Here is a 26,601-nt window from a genome sequence, read left to right as displayed (position 1 = left end):
CTATCTCTACACGTGAAGGACAGCACCAAATGGACAAAAGCTGGAATTGTGCACACCTAGACAGCACTTGCAGCTGCTGGACAACTTCTCCACGCCTGGCAGCACTTCCTCCAAGCTTGGACAGCACCTGCAAGACAGCAACTCATCACCTTCCCCAACCGGCCAGCTTGGGCAGCACCTTCCTCCACACCAGCAGCAGCTCCTAAGCAATGTAGCCTGCAGGACAGCTCCTCCAAGCTGCTGATAGCAACACTTCTCTTCTCTCCTCTCCTTCCACCAAGTAGCATCTCCCAATGCTGTCCAAACTGCAACAGCAGCACGCCAGATCGAAGCTCCCCTTCCAAAGCAGCAGCTCCCAAAAGAGGAGCAGCTCTCCACGTGGAGAGCACCCAGCTCAGCAAGAGGTGCACGTTTAGCAACTCCTAAGCATGGCCAGCAGCACAAGAATTCCTTCCACCCAAAAATGGCGGACAGCAAGCATGAATGAAAAAGAAGACCAACTTCTAGCTCTTTTACGTGAAGACTTGTCATGCGGCCAGGACTCTCAGTTTTGAAAAGGACCGAACATGCACGTGAAAGGGCTCCTCTTGGAGTCTGCAGCACCAGAATTTCCTTAAAAGCCAATGTTGTCCAAGACCAGCACCATAAAGAGAGGGATTTTATTTCCTTTAACAAAGAGACGAATTAAATGCAAGGCTCTTCCTTTCCATGCCAAGACACGATTTCCCATGATAGTCAGCATGATTTTCTTCTAGGAGAGACCTAGAGCTGCGTAAATCAATCTCCAAGAAAAGGACACAGATGGACAAAATGGAAAGGGGTAGCTCCGTTACTTGTTTTCTTTTGAGGTGCCAGATTAAACTCCTAAGACTTGGCACTATATATACGTTTGTTTTGCCTTTGTAAAAGGTGTGTGGAGTGGGGCACAACCCTCACGCACCAAGTCTATCTTCTAGAGGATTTTGTTCTTCCATTTTTTTTTTCCTTTTGTAAGTGTTTATTTTTATGCTTTTAATTCAAGGTTTTAGATTTTATTTTTATTATTATGTGTAGCTAAAAGTTCATCTAGGGTTGATGATGAAACCTTACCATTGAAGAGAAATTATGTTTTCATGCTTGTTTATACTATTTGATTTTATGGGCTTTAGATTTCTAATTGTTTTACTTCTATTCGATTTTTGAGATGATTTTTGAGTATCTCTTATGATTTCCAGATACAAGTGATGATTTGAAGTTGTCTCATTTAATTGATGGATTGAGTTTTCATTTATCAAAACATTGGATATTCATTGTGTTTCGTTCTAAGGATACATTTGATGGTTTGGTTTAAACTGGATATCTTTTGTGATTTGTGCAAAGAACGGATTCATTGAATGATTTAATTAATTTTTGAAGCAAAGTAGAGCATACCTAAGATTTGTATGTGAGAAATTCAAATATGTGTGATGAGCATGAGAATAGGTTGCTATGATTTGGTGAGTGTGGATTCCAAAACCCTAGACCCCTTTATTTTCATTAATTTTGTTTATGTTTTCTTTTGTTAAAAATCCATAAATTTGGAACTAGGTTAAAATAGGATTAGTTTGAATAGAGATTAATTTTCGCAACACAATTCCCTGCGGGATCGACCTCGCACTTGCAAAACGCTATATTGCAAACGATTCATGCACTTGCGAGTACATTAAAATTTTAACAACAGGCTCCAAAACATATCCTTCAGGATCCCAACAAATCCAAATCTTCCTCAGATAATGCTGGGAATAGTTATTAATAACTTTCCAACCAGGCAACATACTAGCCACAATCTGAGAGAAATTACCAACCTTCACCCGAGTCTCAACAAGGCAAACAATAGACAAATTAAGCCTTCTAACCACCTTTCTAACCGCTTTTTGTTTTAGAGGCATGTTAAGGCCCCTAACATTCCAAGAGATGAGCTTCACCCGGAGGAGAAAAGCCCCTATCAGTAGGGCTTGCATTCAGCTTTCCCTTCCCCTTATCACAAGAAGAAACAGCCTTCTCAAAAACCTCAAGAAAAGTGGTAGGTGTTCTCAACCTAACATCTATATCTTCTTCCATTTCCTTCTCCAAATTGCCTATAACATCAAAGGAATTCGAAAGCCGAATCCTATTGATCTTGCTCTTAGGCTTTGAACCACCAGCTAGTTTACTGATGACCCTGTCTAAAGGAGTTTTCTTAACCACAGGACTAGTTATCTTCTCTTGTCCATGTATAGGACCCTTAGGCACCCACACCTTCTTTTCTTTTTTGGCACATGCAAAAGCAGCATGTCCAAAGTTACCACAAGTACAATCTTTGTTGGCACAAACAGCATGTCCAAAGTTACCACAAGCACAACACTTAGGAGGTAGCCATGGATATTCAACACCCACAGTAACCTGTCCACCATTGCTACTACATAATGTTATCTCTTTAGGACAATCCGAATTCACATCAATCTCAATTAAGACTCGGGCAAAGCCAAGCCTCTGATGTTCCTCTATAACCTTATCCGCAAATAAGGGCTTCCCAATACCACTTGCCACATATCCCAAGCAAGTAGGAGTCCAAAACTCCATGGGAAGATGACATAATTTAACCTAAACAGGAACAGAGGTAAGATTGAGTTTTAGGATTTGCATACCTGGTTGCCATTTCCTCAAAATTAGAAGCTTGTTAGAAACATGCCATACTCGAGAGTCCAAGATGTCATCACAAGAAGCCTCATCCTGCAGCCGAAAAATGAACATACCATTCTCCAAGGAAAAGACCTCCACATCTCCATACTGTCTCCACATAGAACTTACTGCCTTTTTCACCAAAAAATATGGCAATGACTTGTCCATGAGTTGACCAACCAGACATGTCCTCCATTTAGCAACACCTTCTGCAATAGCTTCTTCTGGAAGAGTAATAAACAGCTTACCCCCAACCCTTTTCGGCTCAAAGTATTGCAGATTCCCTATGGATCTTATTGTCTTAAACAGGCCGCTCCACTCCTTAGAACCATTCCCAACATCCAGCTTAATATCATCAGAGCGAACCTCATGTTTTAGACCTCTAGAACTCGGATCACCCTTTTCAAGAACAGGATCCCTAAGTCTGGGAAATTCGTCATTAGAATGTACACTTTGAAAATCATATTCAATTTGCCGATTCTACTCAATTTCTTCATCATCCTGAATCAATTCACTATCCTCCAAAATTAGAGGAGCTTCCTTCGGTGGAATTGTGCTCGGACTACAAATCGGTGTATCCTCATGAAAGTCAGTTTCTACTGCATCTGCAAAATCATCAGATTTTGCCGGTACATCTTCAGTCAGAACAACTTCGTTTTTACTCACAGAAACACTCTTACCGATTATCCCTATTGGAGTCCCTTTCCCTCTTCCTTGTCCACGCCCTCGACCTCTACCAGGTTTCTTCGCCATACCTCCTCACCACCACACGAATCACCCAACCTCAATCAAGTATCCAAATGGTATGAATAATTGAGAAAGCTTGAGAGATCATTGTCACTAATCTCCGGCAACCTACTCCGGCTCAGATGCGCCCCCACACGCCGTTCCTAGATTGTAACTAATTTTCCCGAACTTTTTCCTTCAAAGCCGTGATGACGTGGCGAGAGACAATCTTGGTTCTATGAGATATGAGATATGATATATGATATATTGCCACTTCAAGACATAACTTTTAATCACCTTTATCCATTTGAAAATTTTTACTTTTACTTTTATTTTTATTTTTTAAAAATTGATATAAAAATATTAATTTGTATTGGGCGGAAGTTTTCATTTATAAAAAAAAAAATAGTAAATTTAATTACTTTCGTTTTTATTCCACTAAAACTCGAGGTTCAAGCGACACCATTTCTTATTTTGATTTTATGATAAATATCATGTGCTCTAGAATTTTTATTTATTATTATTTTTTTAAATTATTGTTTTTTTAATGATAAAAAAATTCTAAGAATTTGTTCTAGAAGGCCAAAACTGGGAAGAATCAATTTGTTTATGTCATAGTTCGTGACATAACATAACTAATTTTACGAGTATTTTTTATTTTTTTTTTGGTGTTCTTTCATATTTATTTATTTATTTTTGTTTTATAGCATTCAACTAACACCTAATTGTGTTTGATTTGTTTTCAAAAAAATCTTCCAAGATAATTCTGAAAGCCTGAAAAGTACCCATTTTTTTATGCCCTATTAATTATGCTTAGTTTATTTTGTCAATAATTTATATTAATATATGTTTGTGACGCAGTTAGATTAAGTTTAAAACTTATATGCTCTTATTTATAAACGTGTGTGCATACACATAAATGAATTAGATGTATTTATGCATTTATTTATATAAGTTCGAACCTCGTACAAAAAATCCTATAGGCTATGCAGATGGTTCGATCCTCTCAAAAATATAATAAAGGTGGCTAAACCACTCTCACACACAAAGTGGGCGGTGGCGGCTTACTCTTTTAGAATTTAGATTGTTTATTTATTTATTTTAATCATTTTAAGGACAATTTCTACAAAGCAACCTAAAAGGGGGCATTTTTGTCCAATTTAACAAAAAATGCCAATGGGTGTGTTAACGGTAACGGACTAACGGGGTCTATTTTTATCTAATAAAAAATAATTTCTGAACCCGCCGGCAGAGGGCGGTGAGTATTAAATGCACGAGAAAGGGGAGTGATCCTTGTATCCTTTGTATACTACAATGGTACAATACCAAGGTACATTGAGGTGAGATTCAATGTGTGGACTCCACCCCAATGTGCTCTGGTGTTGTGTCATTGTTGTGCATTGTAAGTGTTTTGACACAATACCAAGACACATTGAGGTGGGGTCCACACATTGGATCATACATCAACGTACCTTGGTGTTGTACCATTGTAGTGCATAAAGAGTGCAATGATCACTCCCCTAAATGCATATATTTTCTTTGTTGAGGTTTGATTCCGACACTTCACCGGTGTAATAATTATACAACACCCTCTCATATGAGGTGTATCCTACATACTGAGCCCCACCCTATGTGAAGGGGTGTTGTGTAATTATTGTATAATTGTTGAGGTGGTGTCGTAAATCCATCATTTTCCTTCTTTGTTTACGTAAACGATTTCAGATACACGACAGGACCGCTTAAAAGCTTCCGTAGCAAATTGTCAAACACTGGACATTTTCACTCTGTTTCTCTCTGCTCCCAATCTCCAAGCACTACCGTGATAATCACCGCCGAGGGAAGATGGAGCTCAGACCTGGTCTATCAGTTTTGGTCACCGGTGGAGCCTCTGGAATTGGTAAAGCCAGAAGTTTCTTTGTAGTATTATTTGTTTCCTGTTCTTTACCAGCGAAACCAAAAATAGCCGAGTTGAGCTCGGAGACGATCAAGATATGATAGCTATGAATACTGCAACGATATATGTGTTATTCTTATTAATATTATTAATATTATTATTATTATGTATATGACTTAGTCCTTCGCTTGTGTTGATGCTGCTGTTCTCTGTTGCGTTTGGCTGTGCAGAATTGGATCTGATATGATTGTATTCTTGGTTTTCTTATGAATTCGTTTTCGTGGATTTAAGGTGTATGGGATTTATGTCCATTTCAAATTCTGTAGCATCCAAACTGTGGCCTTTGAATTGGAGGTTGTGTTCCAATTCGGAGGAATCAATTTCTTACTATCATACACAACCTGAAGATTCTATGCTATTTGGGCGTGTGTAAATCTGTTCAGCATGACTTGGTTCGTAATGGGAAATGATTAAAAAATGAATTGCGGCTTGTCAAAATTCAATAAAATGGTCATACCTCCAATTCAAATGATGGATATCTGCCTTTCTATTTTTTATTTTATTTTTGGATGAATTACTTTTTTTTTATAGACACAAAACAACGAATACAACTCAAATGCCTTGTAATCCCCATAAGATTCGGTTGGGATGAGATTGCGAAGGATGGTGAAAAGAATTGGAAGGGAAAAAAAACTGAAAAGCATTCTTTGCAAGTTTGCTTTTGGAGCTACTGTGTAATTTGGAAGCATCGGAATAGCCTTAAATTTTGTAATAATGTGAAATATGAAGAACAAATTCTGCAAACCCTGATGATCCCACAACTGATTAATGGTGTTCTTTGAATTCCTAACTTTCACCAAATCGTGAAAATAAGAAGTATTTTGATCACCAAGATTATGCCAATTATTCCTAGACTTCTGTTTAAAGAAAGCTTCTTCAGCCTTAGAGATAGACGAATACTCATGCAAGCATTCGTTCTCTCTGTGAAGACATTCAGCTCTGCCTCGAGACTGCAAAACCAACCTTTGAGCACAGTCCAGTTTTTCCTTAGCCCGAGCAACCTTCTCTTTTATCCCTCCAAAAACTCCAATATTCTTAGCATGCAAAGTTTTCTTAATTGCCTTCAACTTGAAGTATAATCTGAACATAGGACTACCAGCCACTTGAATTTGCCAGCCCTCTCCACCCAATTCAGGAAACTGCTCATGATCTAACCAGAAACCAAAAAACTAATATAATATGCAAAAACTAATATATCCATTAAAAATTTATAATATGTGAATGATGTGGCATATCATATAATTTGTGAATTTTGTTTATCATGATTTTCTTGTTCTTTTTTCCCCTACTAGCTAGGTGGCTTTTCTTGTATACTTCTTGTGTACATGGGGGCCCCTTACGCTTTCAATGATATCTAAATTACTTATAAAAAAAAAGAAATTGAATTTCGTAAATTCCATTGATGTAACATGTCCTATAATGCGTGTTAATATGTAGGTAAAGCGCTTAGCTTGGCTCTTGGAGCGAAGGGAATATTTGTGACAGTTGTTGATTTCTCTGAAGAAAAGGGAAGGGAAGTGGCATCCCAAGTTGAAAAGGAGAATGCAAAGTTCCACTCTAAGTTAGAGTTTCCATCTGCTCTTTTTATAAAATGTGATGTGACCAACCCGAGTAAGTGAAATAATATCTGTTTATGATATATGATCTCATCTCAGTGCCTCTCTCTCTCTCTCTCTCTCTACATGTGTGTGTGCACACACACATAAACACATATATATACCACCTTAAACTATAGGTCAGTTGCATTGTCCCGTACTATTAAATTTTTTTCAAATTTCCTTTACTCTCAATCTTAAAATTCATGTGGTTATGACATTGTCACATTGTCCAATGATTTTTTCTGTAAAAATTTATTCTGTAATCTCTTCATAATTATGTGGAGATTAATGTCAAATATGACAGGAACTGGGAAAATTTTAAAAGTGGGAGAACATTGCATCTAATCACATGGTTCAGGGGGTTTGATTGCTAAAATATAAAATTCAGGAGGACGAAATGACCCAATACTTTTGGGTGGGAAAGTGTCCTCAAGTTAGGAAAGAATAGTGACTCTCAGGCTCAAGCAAGGAAATGAAGCCTAAAGATTTGAGGGGGCAGGAAAGGCTCAAAAGAAGAAAAGCCAAAGCGGCTCGAAAGCTGCAAGGGATTCTCAAACAAGACTTTAGATTCTCTTTTTAGATATGTCTTTAATGGAATTTAAGTCTGACTGAGCTACGAAGTCGGAAACAAAGGATACGTCGAGCAAGCGCTCATTCTCTCCACTCGAATTTGCCTTATTCATATACACACACACAAACGTATTACATGGAATGGCATTTGAACAAGCTTAGTGCCGTGAAAGAGATATTCATTCAGAGTTAAAAAGCAGCCATTTTCCTTGAGTATTTCTATCCTGAATTATTGAAGTTTATGATGAAGAACGTAAACTTATATATAGTTCCATTGGTTTACACCTCTTTGTTCTATCTTCATCACAAGATTAGCATATGTACTCTATGTAATGACACAAGAACATCATACTGAGAGACTTGTGTATATTACAGAGTTTCACATAAAAGCTATCAAGGATAACTGGAAAATTCGTGCTCGTGGCATGTTTTTGTCTGTAGAAGTTGGAATGCCTCTGTCTATGTGAATCTAAACTGTGAATTTGGGTTTATATTTCTTTTAGTTTTCTCCTCTTTTTTAATCTGTGATATATATAGATAACTTAATTTCTTCAACATGTACATTTGGTGGTGCTTTTCAGATAATAAAGGTAATATTTATGGTATGGACAGGAGACATTACTGCTGCTTTTGAGAAGCATTTGTTTACTTATCAAGGATTGGACATCTGTATCAACAGTGCTGGAATTGGTAATCCTATACCATTTCATAAGGACGAAACTGATGGCACTCGTTCATGGAGACACACTATTAATGTGAACCTGATTGGGACTATTAGTTGCACTCAGCTTGCGGTATGCTTAATGTTTAAGCTGGTTTTCTTGTATAATCTCCTAATGTAATGCTTTTACTGCATGCTGCCAGAAGTAGTCTGGTTGACAAAACTTGTTTTCTAGGGAGATAGCGTGTCCATGTTGAGGACATCTTAGAAACTTTTAGATGCAGAGTTGTAGCATTTATTTCTAGGGATATGTCATAAAAATCCCGAAATCTTTTAGTAGTGTTCCTGGAGTTTGTTAATGTAGAAAACTTATTAGCATTGTTTCTAGTTTTTTTTTTTTGATAAGTAAATGAAATTTTATAAAAGCGTAGTTTCTAGCATTGTTTCTAGTTTTTCACCAGTAAAACTTCTTTCTACCAGCCAATCAATGGGTTGTCTAACATTTTCTGAAAAGAGTAAATGCCTGTATGTAAGATATATGATAAGGAACTTTTCTAAGTTGTATTTGCCATTTATGATTGATAAATTGTATTCAGGAAAGGAAATAATTGATAAATTGGGGATGCTATCATCCATGAGGAAAGGGTTTCGATTGATGTTTTTCCTTTTATCAATTCATTGGTGACAATATGTTAAGTATCAATAATCATTTACAGTTTTAAAAACAGATTAAAACCATGGAAGCCATGCAAAAGCCTGGTGTAATTATAAATTTGGGATCTTCTTCCGGTCTTTATCCGATGTACGTTGACCCTATCTACTCTGGCTCAAAAGGTTTGTTCTTTGTGTTACTAATTTCCTTTCCACTCTTGTTTTGAGGAATTTATATATATCAATGTTAACATGGAATCCTAAATTGTGTTTTAATATCTAATAAGTGCATCTTTTGCATATTATTTAATACTCTGTTGTTATGTTTTTGCAGGTGGTGTTGTTCTGTTTACTAGATCACTTGTACCCTACAAACGTAAAGGGATTCGCGTCAATGTGCTTTGCCCTGAGGTAAGATTTTGATATGTTTTCAGTTACATGTTGGCTCCAATTTCTTGGAAATTCCAGTCTCATGAGATATGATCACCACTTTGCTGATGATGGTTGAGCCTAGTTGACCCATAAATGAATAGGCATGTGATATACCATTGTATTTGTATTTTTCGGGTAAATTACATTTTATCATCCCAAATTAACACACCTTTTGCAATGGCCGTGGAGGTGTTTGGACCTTTGCCCTAACATTCAGCTACATTGTTGGCCTCATCGTCATTGCCCTCAACAACTTCCAAGACCAGCTTGACTTCTACATCACCCCCACCTACACCCACTAGAAATAGGCATTATACTCTTTGGAGACCAAGTCTCGATTGGTGTTTGCCTTAGGGTGGTGGGTGTCTGTTCGAGTGGCAATTTGGAGATTGGTGGGGGTTTCGTGCTTATTCCAGTGGCTTTGACATTGTCTGTATTGTTTAGTTTTTGTAAAGGTTGGGTTATTTTGGGCTTTGTTGTCTGGTTCTAGGTGGCCGATGAATGTTAGGTCGAGTAGGTTCAAGTTTTATTTTGGTGGTATAAGGACTATTGGGTGACTCATGGAAGTGTGGCGAGGGTGTAGTTGCATGTGGTGGTGGGAGAATCGGGATGTGTTCTTGAGAACTTGGGTTTAGGTGGATGATGCTCTTTGGATAGGACATTTTGTGGTGCTTTAGTTTTGATGGCTGGCTGATAGTGGCCACAAGTTGTGGTGGCCAGCTTGTGACGTCGGATTGTTGGGTGAGTCATCATGGTGTAATAAGAGTGCGGTCATGTATAATAGTTGGAGAGAAAAGATGCATTCCTGAGTGTTTGGATTTCAGTGGATAGGACATTTCAGGGCGATTCAATTTTGATGGCTGGCCAATGGTGGCCACAAATGCTGGGTGTGCAGGTTTGGGGTTGGCCATGAGTGTGGTGGCTGGCATATGACGTGGGGGATGAGATTTGGTTTTTATTTATTTTTAGCTGGAGGTGGTGTTTGGGGCGTAAGGGGTGGGTTGATTGGGTATCATTGGTGGCGTCCCTTGAGGGGTAATTAGGTCATTTTGTAAGGCTAAAAGTGAGGTCCAATTGCTAACGGGTGATTTAGAGGTGGGAGGCAAATTGTTAGTTTTTTCAAATTGGGGTGTCAATTGAGTAAATAGCTATTTTGGTGGGACATTGCAAAAATGATGTTACGTTAGATTTGTAAAAATGCAATTTACCCTTTTGTCGTTCTTTTCCTTTTTTTTTTTTTTGGGTGATACGAACGGACATGTTCATTTTTGTGATGATAATTCATCTGTTCATGCACATTTCTTGCAGTGAAACTCTTTTCCCTATCGCAACTTCTGTCTGAATTTTGGATGATGTGATCAGATGTTAAAATTTCAAACTCCAAAATCATAAATCAACTGCCTTACAGTATAAACTTGATTTGTCCAATTGAAAGAAGTCACTCAATGTCTTCAGAAATCTTCTGAGCAGTTTCAGATGAGTCAAACATAGAACCAACTAGGCCATGTTTTGTTTAGTATGACTTGAATTCAAAGTGGGGCCCGCATCCTTTCTCCTATTCCTATTGGGTCTGGTTTTTTGGAGATTGGCTTGTCCTTGGTGTTTGTCCTTCTCTAAGAAGGAAAGGACTTGTTTTGTCCTACATGGAACCCAAGAACGACTTGTATTAGAGGAATTGGAGTGCATTGACTTTGCCTATGTATAAAGCCATAGTGTTGTGCGTGAAATTAGAGTGCAGCAATTAGAGCAGCTGCAGTTCTTGTTCTTCTTGATTTTTGGAGGAGCCAAACATAAGAGAGAAAAAGGATAGGGTGTTATAGTGAGAGAGAAAATAGAGACCAGCCGCCATCTATTTCCAGCAAAAGAAGAGTTTGCATTTCTGTCTTTTGTATTCTCATTTGGGGAATAATCTCTATTGTGTGATAATGAGATTTGTGAGTATTGGGGCTTTGGGTTCTAAGTGATTTTCTCTCTACCATTTTGTACTTCATCCTCATAGTGAATTTCTTCGTGATTGCATCCACTAGTTGACGTACCACATATTGAGAGAATCACTTAAATCTTAGTGTTGTGTGTGATTGATTTAATTTTGCTGTCTTCTTATTTTTTCGCGTCTCACGGGTCTTGGGAAATATGATAAATTTCTCTACAACAAAGCTTTTGGTCAAGTGGGAGCGATGACAAGAGAAGAAGCAAAGATTGGAATCGAAAAGTTTGATGGCACAGATTTCGGGTATTAGAAGATGCAGATTGAAGATTATCTGTATGAGAGGAAATTACATCTGCCTCTTCTGGGGGAGCAACCTAACAGTATGGAGGATGATGAATGGCCCCTTATTGATCGGCAAGTGCTGGGAGTTGTCCGGTTAACACTGTCAAGATCAGTTGTGCACAACGTTGTGAAGGAGAAGACCACAACAGATCTAATGGTGGCTTTGCCAGGTATGTAAAAAACCGTCTGCTAACAACAAGATGCATTTGATGAAGAAGTTGTTCAATCTGAAGATGGCGGAAGATGCTCAGGTAGCGCAGCATCTAAACGAGTTCAATACAAGCACAAATCAATTCTCCTCTGTGGAGATTGATTTTGATTATGAGATCTGTGCATTGATTATTTTGGCATCTTTGCCATACAGTTGGGAAGCCATGAGAATGGCAGTGAGTAATTTTGTAGGGAAGAGTAAACTCAAGTATAAGGATATTCGGGATTTGATTCTAAGTGAGGAGGTACACAAAAGAGATTTTGGCGAAGCCTCAAGTTCTAGTTCTGCCTAAAACCTCAAGACAAGGGGTAGAGGATACGGTAGAAACTTTGGTAAGGCAGATCAAGATCCAGCAAAGGTAGAAGCGAATCCGGATTTGGTAATCAACTAGAATGCTGGAACTATGGCAAGACTGACCACTTTAAGAAGAATTGCAAGGAACCAAGGAAGAAGACTGGGAACGACTCAGCAAACGTGGTGATAGAAGAAGTGTATGATGCCCTACTTCTCTCTGTCAACAATCCTCTTGATTTTTGGGTCTTGGACTCAAGAGCTTCTTTCTATGTTGCTAGAGATTTTGGGAAGGTGTACTTGGCTGACAGATTGGCATTGGATATTGTGGGCATGGGTGATGTTCGCATTAAAGGCTACAGTGACTCGGTATGGAAAATGTAGAATGTAAGACATGTTCCAGAACTGAAGGAGAATTTGATTTCAGTGGGACAATTGGATAAAGAAGGGCATGCTATTAGCTTTCGCGGTGGTAAGTGGAAAGTTAGCTCGGGAGCCATGATTTTGGCTCTTGGATACAAGACAAGTACTCTCTATATGACTACAGTTAATGATGCCTTTGGTTATAGGTTTTGGAATGATCAAAACCGAAAAATCATTAGAAGTAGAAATGTAACTTTTAATGAAAAAATGGCTAAAGGGTGCAGATGGGTCTACAGGACGAAAGAGTCGTCAGAGAAAGCTATGTGGCCAAGAGGACTGGTAGAGAAGCATGGTGTTATGTCTAAACCAGGTCCTATGCTCAAGTTCAAGAGACACTTGGACTTGAGTGGCACTTGTAGATTATGATTGCCCTTTGGGGCAATGGGTGGAGGCATATTGAGAGGTGATTGTTAGACTTGATGGGTTTCAAGTCAATGTGGAGATTATTGAGTATGACTTGAATTCAAATTGGGGCCTGCATCCTTTCTCCTATTCCTATTGGGTTTGGTTTTTTGGAGATTGACTTGTCCTTGGTGTTTGTCCTTCTCTAAGAAGGAAAGGACTTGTTTTTGTCCTACATGGAATCCAAGAACGACTTGTATTAGAGGAATTCGATGCACCAACTTTGCCTATATATAAAGCCATAATGTTGTGCGTGAAATTAGGGTGCAACAATTAGAGCAGCCGCACTTCTTGTTCTTCTTGATTTTTGGAGGAGCCAAAAATAAGAGAGAGAAAGGAGAGGGTGTTATAGTGTGAGGGAAAATAGAGACCAGCCACCATCTGTTTCCAGCAAAAGACGATTTTGTATTTCTGTCTTTTGTATTCTCTTTTGGGGAATAATCTCTATTGTGTAATAGTGAGATTTGGGTGTATTGGGACTTTGGGTTCCGAGAAATTTTCTTTCTACTATTTTGTACTCCATCTTCATAGTGAATTTCTTCGTGATTGCCTCTACTAGTGGATGTACCTCATATTGAGGGAGCCAATTAAATCTTGGTGTCATGTGTGATTGATTTAATTTTGCTGGCTTATTATTTTTCGGATCTCACGGATTTTGGGAAATAGGATAAATTTCCTCATATGTTTCCCTTTGGATCAATGGCTACTTTCATATTTACATGATAGCTAAATACAGATTTATTGATCAACTCTAACAAAAAGAGGCTAAAATTAGAATTAACAGGATGAAGTAATCAACTTATGAATTGCTAAGAACTTCTTTTTTTTTTTTTTTTTTTTTTTTTTTTTTTTTTTAAATCAAAGTTTTGTATTATTGGATGATAAGTAGAATAATTGTGCTTGACTATGTCTGTGATTTGATGATCTACAGAAAGCGTTGTCTGGTAAGGTTTGTATGGCAAATATCATAATGGACCTGTGAATTTTGCATGCAGTTTGTTCAAACTGAGATGGGCTCAAAAGTTGGTCCTGAATTTGTTGATTTAATGGGGGGATTTGTGCCTATGGAAATGGTGGTGAAAGGTAATGTCCTATGTGAAATCTTTCCTTTGATGAAGTTTTATTTGAAGTGATTTATTTTTTTATTTTTTTTTGTAGTCAATTTTCCACTTGTAAGCTGCTGTATTAGATTTCTATTCTACATGCTTAGCAACTTTCTCAAATCCCTTGTACGTTTCCTGTAATGTTTATAGAGTTTCGATACTGAAGCACTTGATGTCTATGATACCTCGGCTCAGCTCTTTTTGATGGTAAGGTGGGGTTGGGGCAGGGGGGGTGATTACATTATTTGATCTGTGGTATGATGGTTTTTCAAAAGCTTGGGAGCCCCATGGTATTACGGAAGCCAAAGTAAGTGAGAATTTAGAGTGAACATATTAACTTTGGGGGTTGAGGCATGGGCCCCCAGTAAATTCCATCCTGAGTTGACAGGATTTCTAAGGAGAAAAATATCTAGCATTAGTAGCATGGAAAGTTAGTGTTCTGTAGAATGTCGACCTTATGCAGTAAAAAGTTGAAAATTTTAAAAGCTTTGAGAAGGGCTAGTGGCTATGCTTTTCCACTTGCTTCTAATATCTTGTATATATGTGTACTAGAGTGCCAGGTAGGTAATCCGGGTATATTATTTATGCCACCATGTGATTATTCCTGAAAGTTAGTTATATCCACGTAGAAGATAAATTTTACACCATTTATAAGATTAGTGATTATTCAATCTAATTATTTTCTACCAATTTATGAAGCTCCAAGATATTATTCCTTTTAGGTGCTTTTGAGCTTATCACTGATGAGAGTAAAGCTGGTTCCTGCCTATGGATTACCAATCGTAGAGGCATGGAATATTGGCCCACTCCCACGGAAGCAGCAAAGTACTTGGTACGTTCTTCAAGTTCCAGGAAAAGGTCTCCACTCAAGGTCTCATCAAATTTCCAGCTTCCTCAGAGTTTTGAGAAAATGTGAGTGACTATGTCAAACTTACTGGCTAATCCCTTTTGTATGTTATATGGTTGCTTTATGTGAACCTATTGAGCTTCAGCAATGTTTTTATTTAATATGAAAAGTTGTCTACTAATTTTTGTTTAAGTAGATTTTCACTCAGAACTCGATTTTTTTTTTCTCGGTGATGTGACTTGAACATGAAGCTTCCACTTTAAATTAGATGGCCACCACTAACCTTCCATTTATAAAACTCAGTGCCCTATAGTCCTCTTATCCTTACAATCAAAGCTCATCAAGGTAATATCTAAGATATTAGTATTCATTTTGAAGCTCTTAGTATATGCCAAGGACAGCCAGCTTAGTTCAACTGATTTACTCCTCCAACATACCCCGATATTCTTTGGACTGCTCCTATCTCATTCCCTTGTGAAGACCTTGCCTTCTTATCAGTAGTGAAATGTTTGTAAAAGAAAAAGAAAAGAAAAGAAAAAAAAGCTGGGGGAAAAACGAGGGGTGATAAAGTGGAATACAAGACATCACTAAAGATGAACTTTAACAGAATTAGCAAGGAGAAGTTTGAAAAAGAAAAAAAAAAGAAAAAAAAAGAGCTACAGCAGGGTGGATAATTAGTAGCACCTATGACATAAAAGCGATCTATTTAGTGCATTTACAGTGCTCATGCAATTGGTGTTCGTTGCAAACTTGTAAAACTCTCTATGAGGTGGAGTTTTGTTCTTTTAAATCTGAGTAATATTAATTTCTTCACTCATGCTTCATTTTGTTAATTCATGTCTTCCTGAAAAATAAAACATGGAACGAAGAAGAATTTTCATCTTTAAGTTAACTTACGTATTGATTATTTACTCATGAATTTCTGGAAACTCAAGTGGTTTGTTCATTTATTTCCTTTTGCAATACAAAAAAGTACTTTGTTTATTACTTTCTGACAGTTACTTACTATGGTTTTTAGTTCTTACTTTTCAGAGTTGTTCACACTTTAAGTCACAATTTTCGTAATGCTACCCGCATTGTGAGCATGCCATTGAGACTGCCCATCAAACCACATCATGTTCTTGTGAAAATCATTTATGCTGGTGTAAATGCTAGTGATGTAAGTTTACTACTCTCCTTGTAAGGATTATTTTGATTTTATATATATTTTTTTTGTCAAAAGCGCTTTTTGCATCTCTCTCTCTCTCTCTCTCTCTCTCTCTCTCTCTCTCTCTCTCTCTCGGGATATGTCTAAAATTCGTCACCGGGTCTGTCTGAACAAAATTGAATTTGGTGGTTGTGGTGGTTCAACTGGATAAACAGCTGCCCTTTGCAGTAGCACTGTGGATACCTGCTGTTGATATTCAACTAGAAAACACAATAATATTGTAACTCGTCTAGGTGAATATTTGATGTCCCATAATTTAGTCAACTATAGTTGTCTCTCATGCAGTGATCTTAGACATGCTTGGTTGTATTTTGCTGTTTCTTGGTAGGTTACATTGATTACATGAAAAATATTTTTATTTTAGTCTCTGTCAGTTTCTATTAAGCATATTTGTGTAATCAAATGACTAATGTGCAGTTTTGAGTATTAACTGAGATTAAATTAAGCATAAAGATTGTATATTTTGATTACAAGTTTCTAGTTCTAATGTGAAGTCTATATGATTTCTCCATTTGCAGTATCTAGTTATTTCACTGAGGGAAGCGTTGAGTGATTAAGCAACTAAGACATGCTGGGACCTGAAGCTCTGAGTAGCTTGTTTTAGGGACCCACGTTCTTCCTTTCCACCCCTTCTATTTATCTAATTGGAGTTTAGCCATGACAATCTATCTCAATTGCTTTGTCATGGTCGTTAAGAATTGGTGGTGTCTGCCATGGTTCTCTCTAGCCATGCCAAAGCATTCTTTTTATTATTATTATTATTATTATTATTATTATTATTATTATTCTTATTTTTTATTTAATGTGGCTGGCTTTGAAGAACTGCTTGACTACTGGAGAAAGGTTGCAGAAATGGGGATATCAAGGGGCTGTCTTGTGCTGGTTCTGTCATAGAGAGCTGGAAAGCAGAGATCATCTCTTCTTTAATTGTGGCTTTAGTGGAAGGTTATGGAAGACTGGTTTGGCTAAATGTAATGTGCATAATCATCCATCTGATTGGGATAGTCTAGTTCCTTATGCTATAAAGGAATGGAATAACAAATTGTTGAAAGCCATTATGTGTAGACTAGTTCTCTGTGCAACAGTCTATAAATTGTGTAGAAATAGAAATGAGCTGAAATATGGGATTAATCCGTAAACTGAGGAACAGATTTTTCAGAAAATCTTGTGGGAAGTTCGTACTAGAGTGCTTGGGAGAGGTAGATTCAAGAAAAACCCAGAGAATATTGATCTTTGCTGGAATTGGAGCCTTAAGGAAGAAGTCTTGCTTTAGTGGATAACTCTGGTCTCTCTGGTTTAGTTTCTGTAGTAGGTGTTTTCCCTGTTTTGGGGAATGATGCGGGTTGTTTTTTTGAGTTGTAGTGTGTGCTGGGTGTTTTGCTTGTGAGTTTTGTATTGGTTGGTGCTGTTACGTGTTTTGCTTATACTGTTTTGATAGTATTTTTGTTGCTTTCAGTTTTAGCTGAAGTGTTTCTGTATTGTGTTGGCTGTTAACAAAGTTCTTATTCATAAAAAAAGAAAAAAAGAAAAAGAAAAAGAAAAAAAGAATTGATGAGCCTCTATATCTGCACAACCTGCATTGCTGTTTGACAGATAGATTGGTCTATTGTCCAACCTTGGTAGGTCAGTGAAAACATTCATCAGTCGCTTTGCTGTGGTGAGAAAGGAATTATGGTCATCACTACTGATGGGAAGAACTGTTGAGGATGCGGAAGGGGTTTGTTGGATGTGAAGAATTAAATGGGAAGGGGGTGGGAGGAAATATACGACATAGAAGTCTCATGAAGTCAGACCTTTTTTCTTCTTCTTGTTTTTAACTGTTTGTTACCAAGTATTATGAGGTCGAGATCTTTTGCCTCCGTATGGTGCAATAACTTCTAATAGTTTCACTTTATGTCTAGCATGAGCACACACAGTTGGTTGTTAATATTTTCCAATGAGGCCATTCATCGACAGGTAAATTTCAGCTCGGGGAGTTATTTCAGTGGCAAAGATAAAGGTCAAGGCTCCAGTCTTCCATTTGATGCTGGTTTTGAGGTTAGGAAAGAATGATGTTATTTGTTGATATTCCATCATGTGGTAATATAGTTGTTCGACTCGTGCAAGTATGGCTACTTATGATGGCTAGTTGATCTTCATTTCACTTTATATTGCAGGCTGTGGGAATAATTGCAGCGGTTGGAGACTCTGTGACTGACTTGAAAATTGGCACTCCTGCTGCAGTCTTGATTTTTGGAAGTTATGCTGAATTCATAATGGTCAACTATCTCAGAAAGACATTGTTTTTTATGTTTAGAACAATTTACTTTCATATCTGTGTCATAGATATTTGAGGGATTCCACTTAATGTTGGATTTTGTACTTGAGTTAGGTTCCTTCAAAACACATTCTCCCTGTGGCAAGACCAGATCCAGAAGTCGTTGCAATGCTTACTTCAGGATTGACAGCATCGATTGCATTAGATAAGGTTACTCTTCATAAACACACTTGAAATTTTATTTTCTTTTTCGATGTACTCTTTGTCATCACATCTGCCATTATAACTTCATGTTCAATTCATTGCAAGTATTTAGCATTAATTCACTAGATTCTTTGGACCCGTTATTCAGGACCACCTTTTCCTTCGCCTGACAATATTGTTCTCATGTGGAACTTCTAGGCTGGACAAATGGAATCTGGAAAAGTAGTTCTTGTAACTGCAGCTGCTGGAGGGACAGGTCAATTTGCAGTCCAGGTTTGCTTTTGACGATTGACATACTTTTCTGTGACATAACTTTGCTATTTCTTTTACTAAACCAAATACATAAAACTTTCGTTGTTTGTGCAATAGTGTATACTTGTTCACATGCCAGAGAAACGGACAGTGACTTAGTACATTAATATAATTAAAACGGGAAAATACACTGTATATAGTGTTCTCCATTTTGCTCTGGGGAGAAACCTACTGAAATCTGTTATTAATTATGTTATTATATAGATACTACAAAAATTGATATTACAGAAGAAATGAATATCAATTTTTGAGTATAATAACATCATCAATAACATTTATTTTTATTGTTACTGGTTCTTCTCTTTCTTGTACAGAAAGATGATTATGATTCGCTATATCTGCAGCTTGCAAAATTAGCTGGAAATACAGTGGTTGCAACTTGTGGAGGTGAGGAAAAGACCTTGCTTTTGAAAAAGTTTGGAGTTGATCGGGTCATAGACTATAGAGCTGAAGACATTAAAACTGTATGCCTCTTTAATCCTCATTTTTCTAACTATTTTCCATTTTATTTTATCTTTTCAGTTGTACTTAGTGGGTTTGGAAGCTAAACTGAACCCATGATTTAATTTATGTGATGCAGCAAGTTAACTAAATCAGCTAATTGGTTTGACTACATCAGTTTCTATTTTGCTTTGATGATTTTCGGTTTTCATGGGGTTATCAGAATAAACATGAGAAACAAAAGCACGCGTATGCACATTTTTTGGCCCTTAAGATAAATCACTAATTTAAACAGTAAAAGGGCACAAGTGACGGTTCTTTTAACCAAATTTGTATTTAATCCATGAAATCTGCTCTATTGTTGTTCTTCTCTGGTGAACTAACCTGTACGAGATCTACAAAATCATGAAACTCAAGTGCCAATGAGTATTGGCTCAAATGGCACTTCCCCTGTTCCTCCCCTTGTAAGAACAAGAGGGAGAATGAGGTCATGAGTTCAAAACTTATTAGGTGCATTGCATAAGTCACCTAAAAAAAATCTTGTAAACTCAAGTAAAATTTATTCTGGATCTGTTTGTTGGGCTATCCAATTTACGTTGTAGCATTCCCTGTGAAATTAATGTCATTACTAAAATTATTTATAGAAAGCAGCATGAATCTGCTTGAACCACCCTTAAGTCTGCCAATCTCTGTCCATTTAGTCTAGACAATTCAGATATTAGCTTTGGGACATGCACTTGGACACTACTTGGATCTGTTATATGTGCTTTGTATCTCTGATTTATTTTTTTTGATAAGTAAAATGAATTGTTTCTTTGTATCTGATTTCTCCCAATGAACTGTGTATTTTCTACATCCGGTCAACTAAGTTCATATGCTGGAAATCTTTACGAGTCTGTGGGTGGTGTTGACATGACCTAATTTTTCCAGGTTTTGAAGAAAGAGTTTCCCAAAGGTGTTGACATCATCTATGAGTCTGTGGGTGGCGACATGTTTGATCTGTGCTTGAATGCTTTAGCAGTCTATGGACGACTTATTGTGATTGGAATGATATCTCAGGTTCTTTTTTTCTTTTTCTTTTTTTCCTTTCTTTTTCTATTTTTCCCCTTGTCATTTTTTAATCAGAGCGCTGGGTTCTTTATCCATCTAATTCTGAAGTATGAAGGAGATACACTATATCTTTTCATACTCATGCTAATCCTAGAATTTTATTAGTGCCTTGAATTTGACTGTTAGAATATAGGATGGTTACAACCTTCTCACTGATAATATGGCTTGAGTTTGAAATTATTGGTGTGCCTTTAGTTGATTTTCTAAGTTATATTTAACTCCAAGAAAACAGTTCTTGAGAAGAAATGAAGGCTTTACTACTGAAAGAGAAAATAAAGTAAATGATTGGTGGGTTAAATCTACCTTTCCCACACTGATGTTCACTATTTATAGAGGGAATACAATATGAGACTAACATCAGATAACAAAGTTTATCAAGATAAAGCTAATTAAGACTCCTAGATAATAATAACTTCTGGATAAGATAAACAACTAAAACAACAAGATAAGATAAAAGCTACTCTAACAACTACTTTGCTTAAAATGGTAGTTGAACATGTTTATAATTGTACTTTAAAAATGTGTCCTGTAAAATTGATCATCAGAATATTGAATAGTAAGGTTAGTTAAATTCTAAGTCATAAGGGGTGTACAATATGATATGGGTTCCTGTCAGTAATATATATTGGCATCTTTATATTCCTAACTGAATATTTAACAATGACTTAGCTCTGATGCTCTTTTTCAAGTTCTTGATAGCAAAGCCATGTACCACATATGTTACGGTTGACCTGGAGATTTGAAGAGGACTTTCATTTGAGTGTAGTTTAACCTTATAAACTACTTCAAACAATCTACATTTCATCAATTTGTTGAGTCAACAACAAAACAAAATTTATTTAGCACTATTTTCTGTTAGCCTTTTGTTTCCATCTTTGATGACTGTGCTTAGGCATGGAGTCTCTATTTTGATCTTTCCTCAACAAACTGATTCATTCTGGTCTCAGTATCAAGGAGAGCATGGATGGAAGCCATCAAATTACACTGGATTATGTGAGAAGCTTTTATCTAAAAGCCAAACTGTGGTAAGTAGCTGCTAAAGGATAAAAAAACTGATACTGTTGTACATTTCTATTGCTCAATTTTCATTAGTTTTGATTTCTTCTGGATGTTCTCGCATTCAAATTTTTACATCATTGGGATCCTAATATCGAGCTTTTGGTTGAAATTTCAATCCCTTGACCCCATCATCAGATCTTATGCAGATAATATCTCTCCAAGTTCCCTTGCCCACCTTTAGAGAATTAACTTGCCCTAAGGTCTTCTCAGTGATGTTATCACTAGTTTCTTTTATGCATTGAGATCACTCTTGCATGTCCCCTTAGTTTGTCACATATATGGCGAGTAGTCACATAGAGAATTTGTTACTATTAGAAGCTTATGCCTGTCAGCATTTTGAGATTTGAACACCATGCCTCAGCCTTTGCCTTTTGAGCCTTGATGGAGAGACTTGACTGTTATGCACTTTTGTTTTGTGTATCCGATAAAAGAGGATTGATTATTCCATGAGTCTTGTTTGAAAAAGAAATGGGAAGAAATATAGAGTATTGCACTTCTTTATTATACAGTACTCATTGAGCAAACTGTATGAAAAATAAGTCTGCCGAGTTTTCACATGATAATTAGTTAAACCAATTTTTTTTTTTTTTTTGGTTTTTGTTTCCTAAACAGTAAACTCAACTGAAAGGTAATTTCCAATGATTCTTAGTAATCAAGTGAAGCTTTAAATAAAATATTTTGGGTTATATGATTGTGGACTTCTTTGCAATTTTGTTGTTTAACCATCCCAGTGTTTTCAGGCTGGTTTTTTCCTGGTACAATATAGTCACTTATGGCAACAACATCTGGACAGGCTATTTAATCTTTTCTCTATGGGAAAGCTGAAGGTAATGCATATTACCCTGGGATATGTTTAATACATTTACTTGACCTAGAAATTCAATTTTTTGTAGTTGTTTATTATTATTTTTAAGTAAGCATGTGTTGTTGTCTACACGCTTGTGCCATGGTGCATTGACAATATAGACTAGGAGCATTTATTCCTCTTTAATATCGTTGCGCGTTCTATTAGCCTGTGTGTGGAAATTCGGAGGTAAATTCCAAATAATTTATCATTTCATTGCATTTTATGCTTGGTAGAGACGTTAAAAAGAATGGTAAATTGCATTTTCCCACCATAAATTATGAAGTTATTTGCAATGTTCCCTCTAAACTTTAAATTCGAGGAATTAACCACTTAAACTATGGGATCAGTTGTAATGTAATCCTACTATTAGAGTTTCTCTAATTTCCATTATTTCTAACCTTAAAATTTACGTATTTATCACATTATCTCATAATTACACATGTATTTTGTTTCAGTTTTTTTGTGATCACATGATAAGCATCTTGAAATTAAGGTTAAAAATAAGGAAAATTGAGATTTTTTTTTTTTTTTTTTTTTTAATAATAGAGGGTACATACCATTTTTTTTTTTTTTTTTTTTTTTTTTTTTTTTTTTTTTTTTTCCATTTAAGAAAGATTCATACTTCATTGATAATCATTAAGATAGAGCATGTTGCTCTAACAATACAATTTCATAGATACAATTGAGAACCTTTTCTATCCAAACATTATTCGTGACTTGTTTAAATGCTATTTGGCTAGTCCATGTGCAACATAATTTGCTTCTTTTCTAGTGTGACAAATCTGCCAACTATGCAATCTATTCAAAACTCCTTTAGTATCCTCCCCTAGCTGTCTATATCTACTCCAATTTCGTTTTGTAGCCTTCACAACATTTACTATTTGAGCTGCATCACCCTCTATGATGATTCTTTGTAGCTCTAAATCATGAATAAATTCTGCTACATGCAACACAACCAAAGCCTCCGCCGCTACTGGTTCTAAAATGACCAATTTGGCTGCAATTACATATCCCTAATGATCTCGCAAAATGATACCTATTCCAATACATTTATTAACTGTATCCACTGCCACATCCCAGTTCACATTTTGAAATCCTTGTGGGGATGCTTCCACAACCTTTGCTCCTCTTTAGCCATATCTTTCTTTAGATCATTTTCCTTAGCGTTAACTTTTCTATATTCATCAAGAAATTCAATACCCCCTTGAATAACTTGATTAGGGTGAGTAAACTCTCCCTCATGTACTGTATTTTTTCTAAACCAAAATTTTCCTTGCTATCACCACCATGGCACCATCAATTCACACTCCTCATTTTTGCACCTGTTTGACAGCTCCTCCATAACCTGCATAAACTCAGTTCCATCACTATGATTTTTATCTATCTTTTGCCTACAAGCTTCCCACACATCCCACGCTAGCTGAAGGACAATGAGCTAAGTGCATAATTTAACATTTAAATTAGGGATAATCTATAATCAGGTGGCGCCTGTACAAAATGATAGTAGCTTCATCACTTTACGTGTGAAATGGTTAATCTCTTTGACGGTTTAAAACTTGGGACATGTTAGACATCCATCCCCTAACCATTTCCTACCCATCTTTATATAATCAAGTTTCAAATCCACCGTTGGATTTGTGGGACCCAATGTAGATCTTACAAATCTAATGGTTGATTTAAAAATAAGATGAGTAGGAGATGTGCAGGGAATGAATTTGTATCATTTTCCTCCAAACTTTCAATCTTTTAATTGTCCTTTTTATAGGTGACGGAAGGAGAAAGCAGTGGAATGTTTTTATTCCTTGATCTTATTTTTTTTTTGTTTGGTTTTACACGTAGCTCTATTGTTTGGAAAAAGAAATTAAAAATGTCAGCGGACTATGAAATTTTATTACTTATATTCACTCACGATTTACTGTTTTTGGTAAGAATCAGGATCAATCATTCTCTTTATTCACTACAAGTCATCTCATTATTAGCTTTCCTTCAAAGGAACTTGAACTTAGGTGATTGGAATTTCTAGATGTGCTTTGTAAAGTTTTTGAAAAGTACTTTGGGTTTTGTGTTTTGAAAAGATGAAAATTGAAAAATGTATTTTTGGTAGGAGTCACGTTTGAAAAGTGTTGTCTATTAAGGTTTACAGAAGAAAATTCGATGGGTAAACAAAAAAAATATTTATGAAAAGTGGAATTCTGAGAATCTCTCTTATTTTTTTGATTTTATATATATATATAACTAGTTAGTCTCAACCCTGAAAAAAAAATAAGCACATGTTTTCAAAATATTGTTATAGGGCATGTGAATTTTTTTAAAAGTGTTTTATGGTTTGTTTTGAAAAGTGTTTAAATGATAGGGCAACATCTTAAAATTGTTTGGTAATTATTGTGAAAGTGTTTTTCGTTGTTTTAAAAGGGAAGAGTTCTGAAAAAGTGTTTTTCTAATTCTACTGTATTAGGTTGCCGTGGACCCAAAAAGATTTTTAGGAGTCCGTGCTGTTGCTGATGCTGTTGAATATCTACATTCGGGTAAAAGTGTTGGCAAGGTATGCACTTATGAAAAAAATGGGATTTTTTTCTTTTTCTTTTCTTTTCTTATCAGAATGATTAGTTGTCCCAAACATGTTTTTATCTTACGATGGGAAACTTCTACAGGTTGTTGTTTGCATTGATCCATCGTTCAGTCAAGAAATGGCAAAATTATGAGCAGATGTTGTCAAATTATGTCCCAGATTTTCCTCCATTTTTTGAAACAATTAAATGTCAGTGTGAGGAAAGATGACTGTGGGCTAGCTGTTACCAGATGACCTAACCAGCAAGTCATAGACAATAAGGTTATTTTGTTAACGTATTTGGGTAACTATTCCGTTTTTTTTTTTTTTTTTTGTTTGTTTGTTTGAAAAAGTGTTTTTAGTTTACATTTGAGGATGTGTTTTTCTATATAGTACACCTCTTATTTTGAGAAACTCAAATAAATCTCGAGCCTTGCTTATAAAAGAAATACAAAAGAAAATGGCAGTGTTTTTAGTTGTAAAAAATGAAGATTTAAAGCAGAGATTGTTTAACCTATAGCGAAGATTCTAAACGAAAGGCAAAATGTTAAAAATAATAATAATAAAAGAAGAAGGCAGAATCTAGTAGTGGTTCTCGATGTACATAAATTTTTTACAAACCACATATAAGATTGACATGTGTTTTTCGCTTCTCACATGATTTTTTAGTAGTATTAATAAAAAAACATGTGCTTCTCACATGTTTAAATGATACATGTCAATCTTATATGTGAGTTGTATGGAATTTTTGTCCGTTCTCGATTTGTGACGAAAATGCAAACAATGTTGTTTTACAAATGTTAAAAGTGGTTGGAAAAATTGTTAACCGCTTAGGGCGTGGCGATTAGAGGTTTTAGGGTAGTCGTTAGATAACCACCTAATATATATAAACATTAAAACAATGTCGTTTCACGTCTAGGGTTTATACCATCTTATATTTTTCTTCCTACCTAGAGTTGCACACATTTTAATCTCATTATCTCTTTTCCTCTCGTCTCTCTCCCTTTTCTCTCTCTCTCAAGCATTCCCACCGCAAATCACTACCGCTACGGGAAATAACGCCGTTAGTCCACCTAAGCAGATTGTGAATGGGTTGAATAAAATTCTTTCGTATTCATGGACAATGCCTCCAAGGACAATGTGCCTTTGCTCGGCGTTACCCGTTTTGGCTACTTCAAGGTATTGGGCAAGGGGATCTCGCCCGAGAACTAGCCTCTCGTGGTCAAGGCCAAGCTAGTGTTCAAGACCGCTGAGAAGAAGATCAAGGAGGCCGGTGGGGCGGTTGTTCTCACCACTTAGGAAGTTATTGGGTATTTGATTTTGTGGGTTTTAGTTTTGATTGGTTAATTAATCTGAACTTGTTTAATTGCTGTTGGAATTGGATTTGAACTTTAGATATTATATATTTTATAAAATGTTACGAGTTTCATGTTTTCCTAAGAATTTTTTTAGCTATGTTTGTTGGTTGGGTGTGAATTTTTTAGATGGAAAATATGTTAAAGATCAGTTTCGTATAAGAAAGATTGCAATTTTAAGAGTATGAGATATGTTTGAGATTAAACAAGACCAATATTGTTTTAATAGATCATATTGATTTCTGCCTGATGAGGTTATTATTTTTATTTTTTATTTTTTTGAGAAAAACCAAAACAAAGCCTAAAAAATGTAGCTTAGTGGGCCCAAAAAGCCCTGAATTTTTTTTTTTAAAAAAAGGGGCCAATTTTTTTTTTTTTTTTTTAAGTGAACCCAAAAAATAAGCCCAACACTCAAAATAGGCTTAAAAGAGCCAACTTAGT

The 26,601-nt window shown here is 36.3% G+C and overlaps 1 protein-coding gene across 1 annotated transcript; it reads left to right on the top strand.

The window, feature by feature from the left end:
* Nucleotides 1-5,133: 5,133 nt before the first annotated feature.
* Nucleotides 5,134-25,219, top strand: LOC133881909 (uncharacterized). Its single transcript, XM_062320978.1, has 18 exons — nt 5,134-5,302; nt 6,797-6,970; nt 8,140-8,321; nt 8,917-9,022; nt 9,174-9,250; nt 13,866-13,953; nt 14,696-14,885; nt 15,853-15,979; nt 17,984-18,064; nt 18,184-18,285; nt 18,399-18,494; nt 18,687-18,761; nt 19,145-19,264; nt 20,172-20,300; nt 21,299-21,376; nt 22,151-22,237; nt 24,713-24,799; nt 24,909-25,219. The coding sequence occupies exons 1-18, from the start codon at nt 5,248-5,250 to the stop codon at nt 24,957-24,959; spliced, it is 1,905 nt and encodes a 634-aa protein (XP_062176962.1). The 5' UTR covers nt 5,134-5,247; the 3' UTR covers nt 24,960-25,219.
* The last annotated feature ends 1,382 nt before the right edge of the window (nt 25,220-26,601 follow it).

The sequence above is a fragment of the Alnus glutinosa genome, chromosome 11 (genome assembly GCF_958979055.1).
Source record: "Alnus glutinosa chromosome 11, dhAlnGlut1.1, whole genome shotgun sequence".
In the NCBI taxonomy this organism is placed as follows: domain Eukaryota; kingdom Viridiplantae; phylum Streptophyta; class Magnoliopsida; order Fagales; family Betulaceae; genus Alnus; species Alnus glutinosa.
This window is presented reverse-complemented; position numbering and strand designations above follow the sequence as displayed.

Bases quoted from the DNA above. Each gene is read 5' to 3' on its own strand.
- LOC133881909 (XM_062320978.1), top strand. From the start codon at position 5,248: ATGGAGCTCAGACCTGGTCTATCAGTTTTGGTCACCGGTGGAGCCTCT. The intron at 5,303-6,796 runs GTAAAGCCAGAA...GTTAATATGTAG, and splicing joins CGGTGGAGCCTCTGGAATTG to GTAAAGCGCTTAGCTTGGCT. The intron at 22,238-24,712 runs GTAATGCATATT...CTACTGTATTAG, and splicing joins TCTCTATGGGAAAGCTGAAG to GTTGCCGTGGACCCAAAAAG.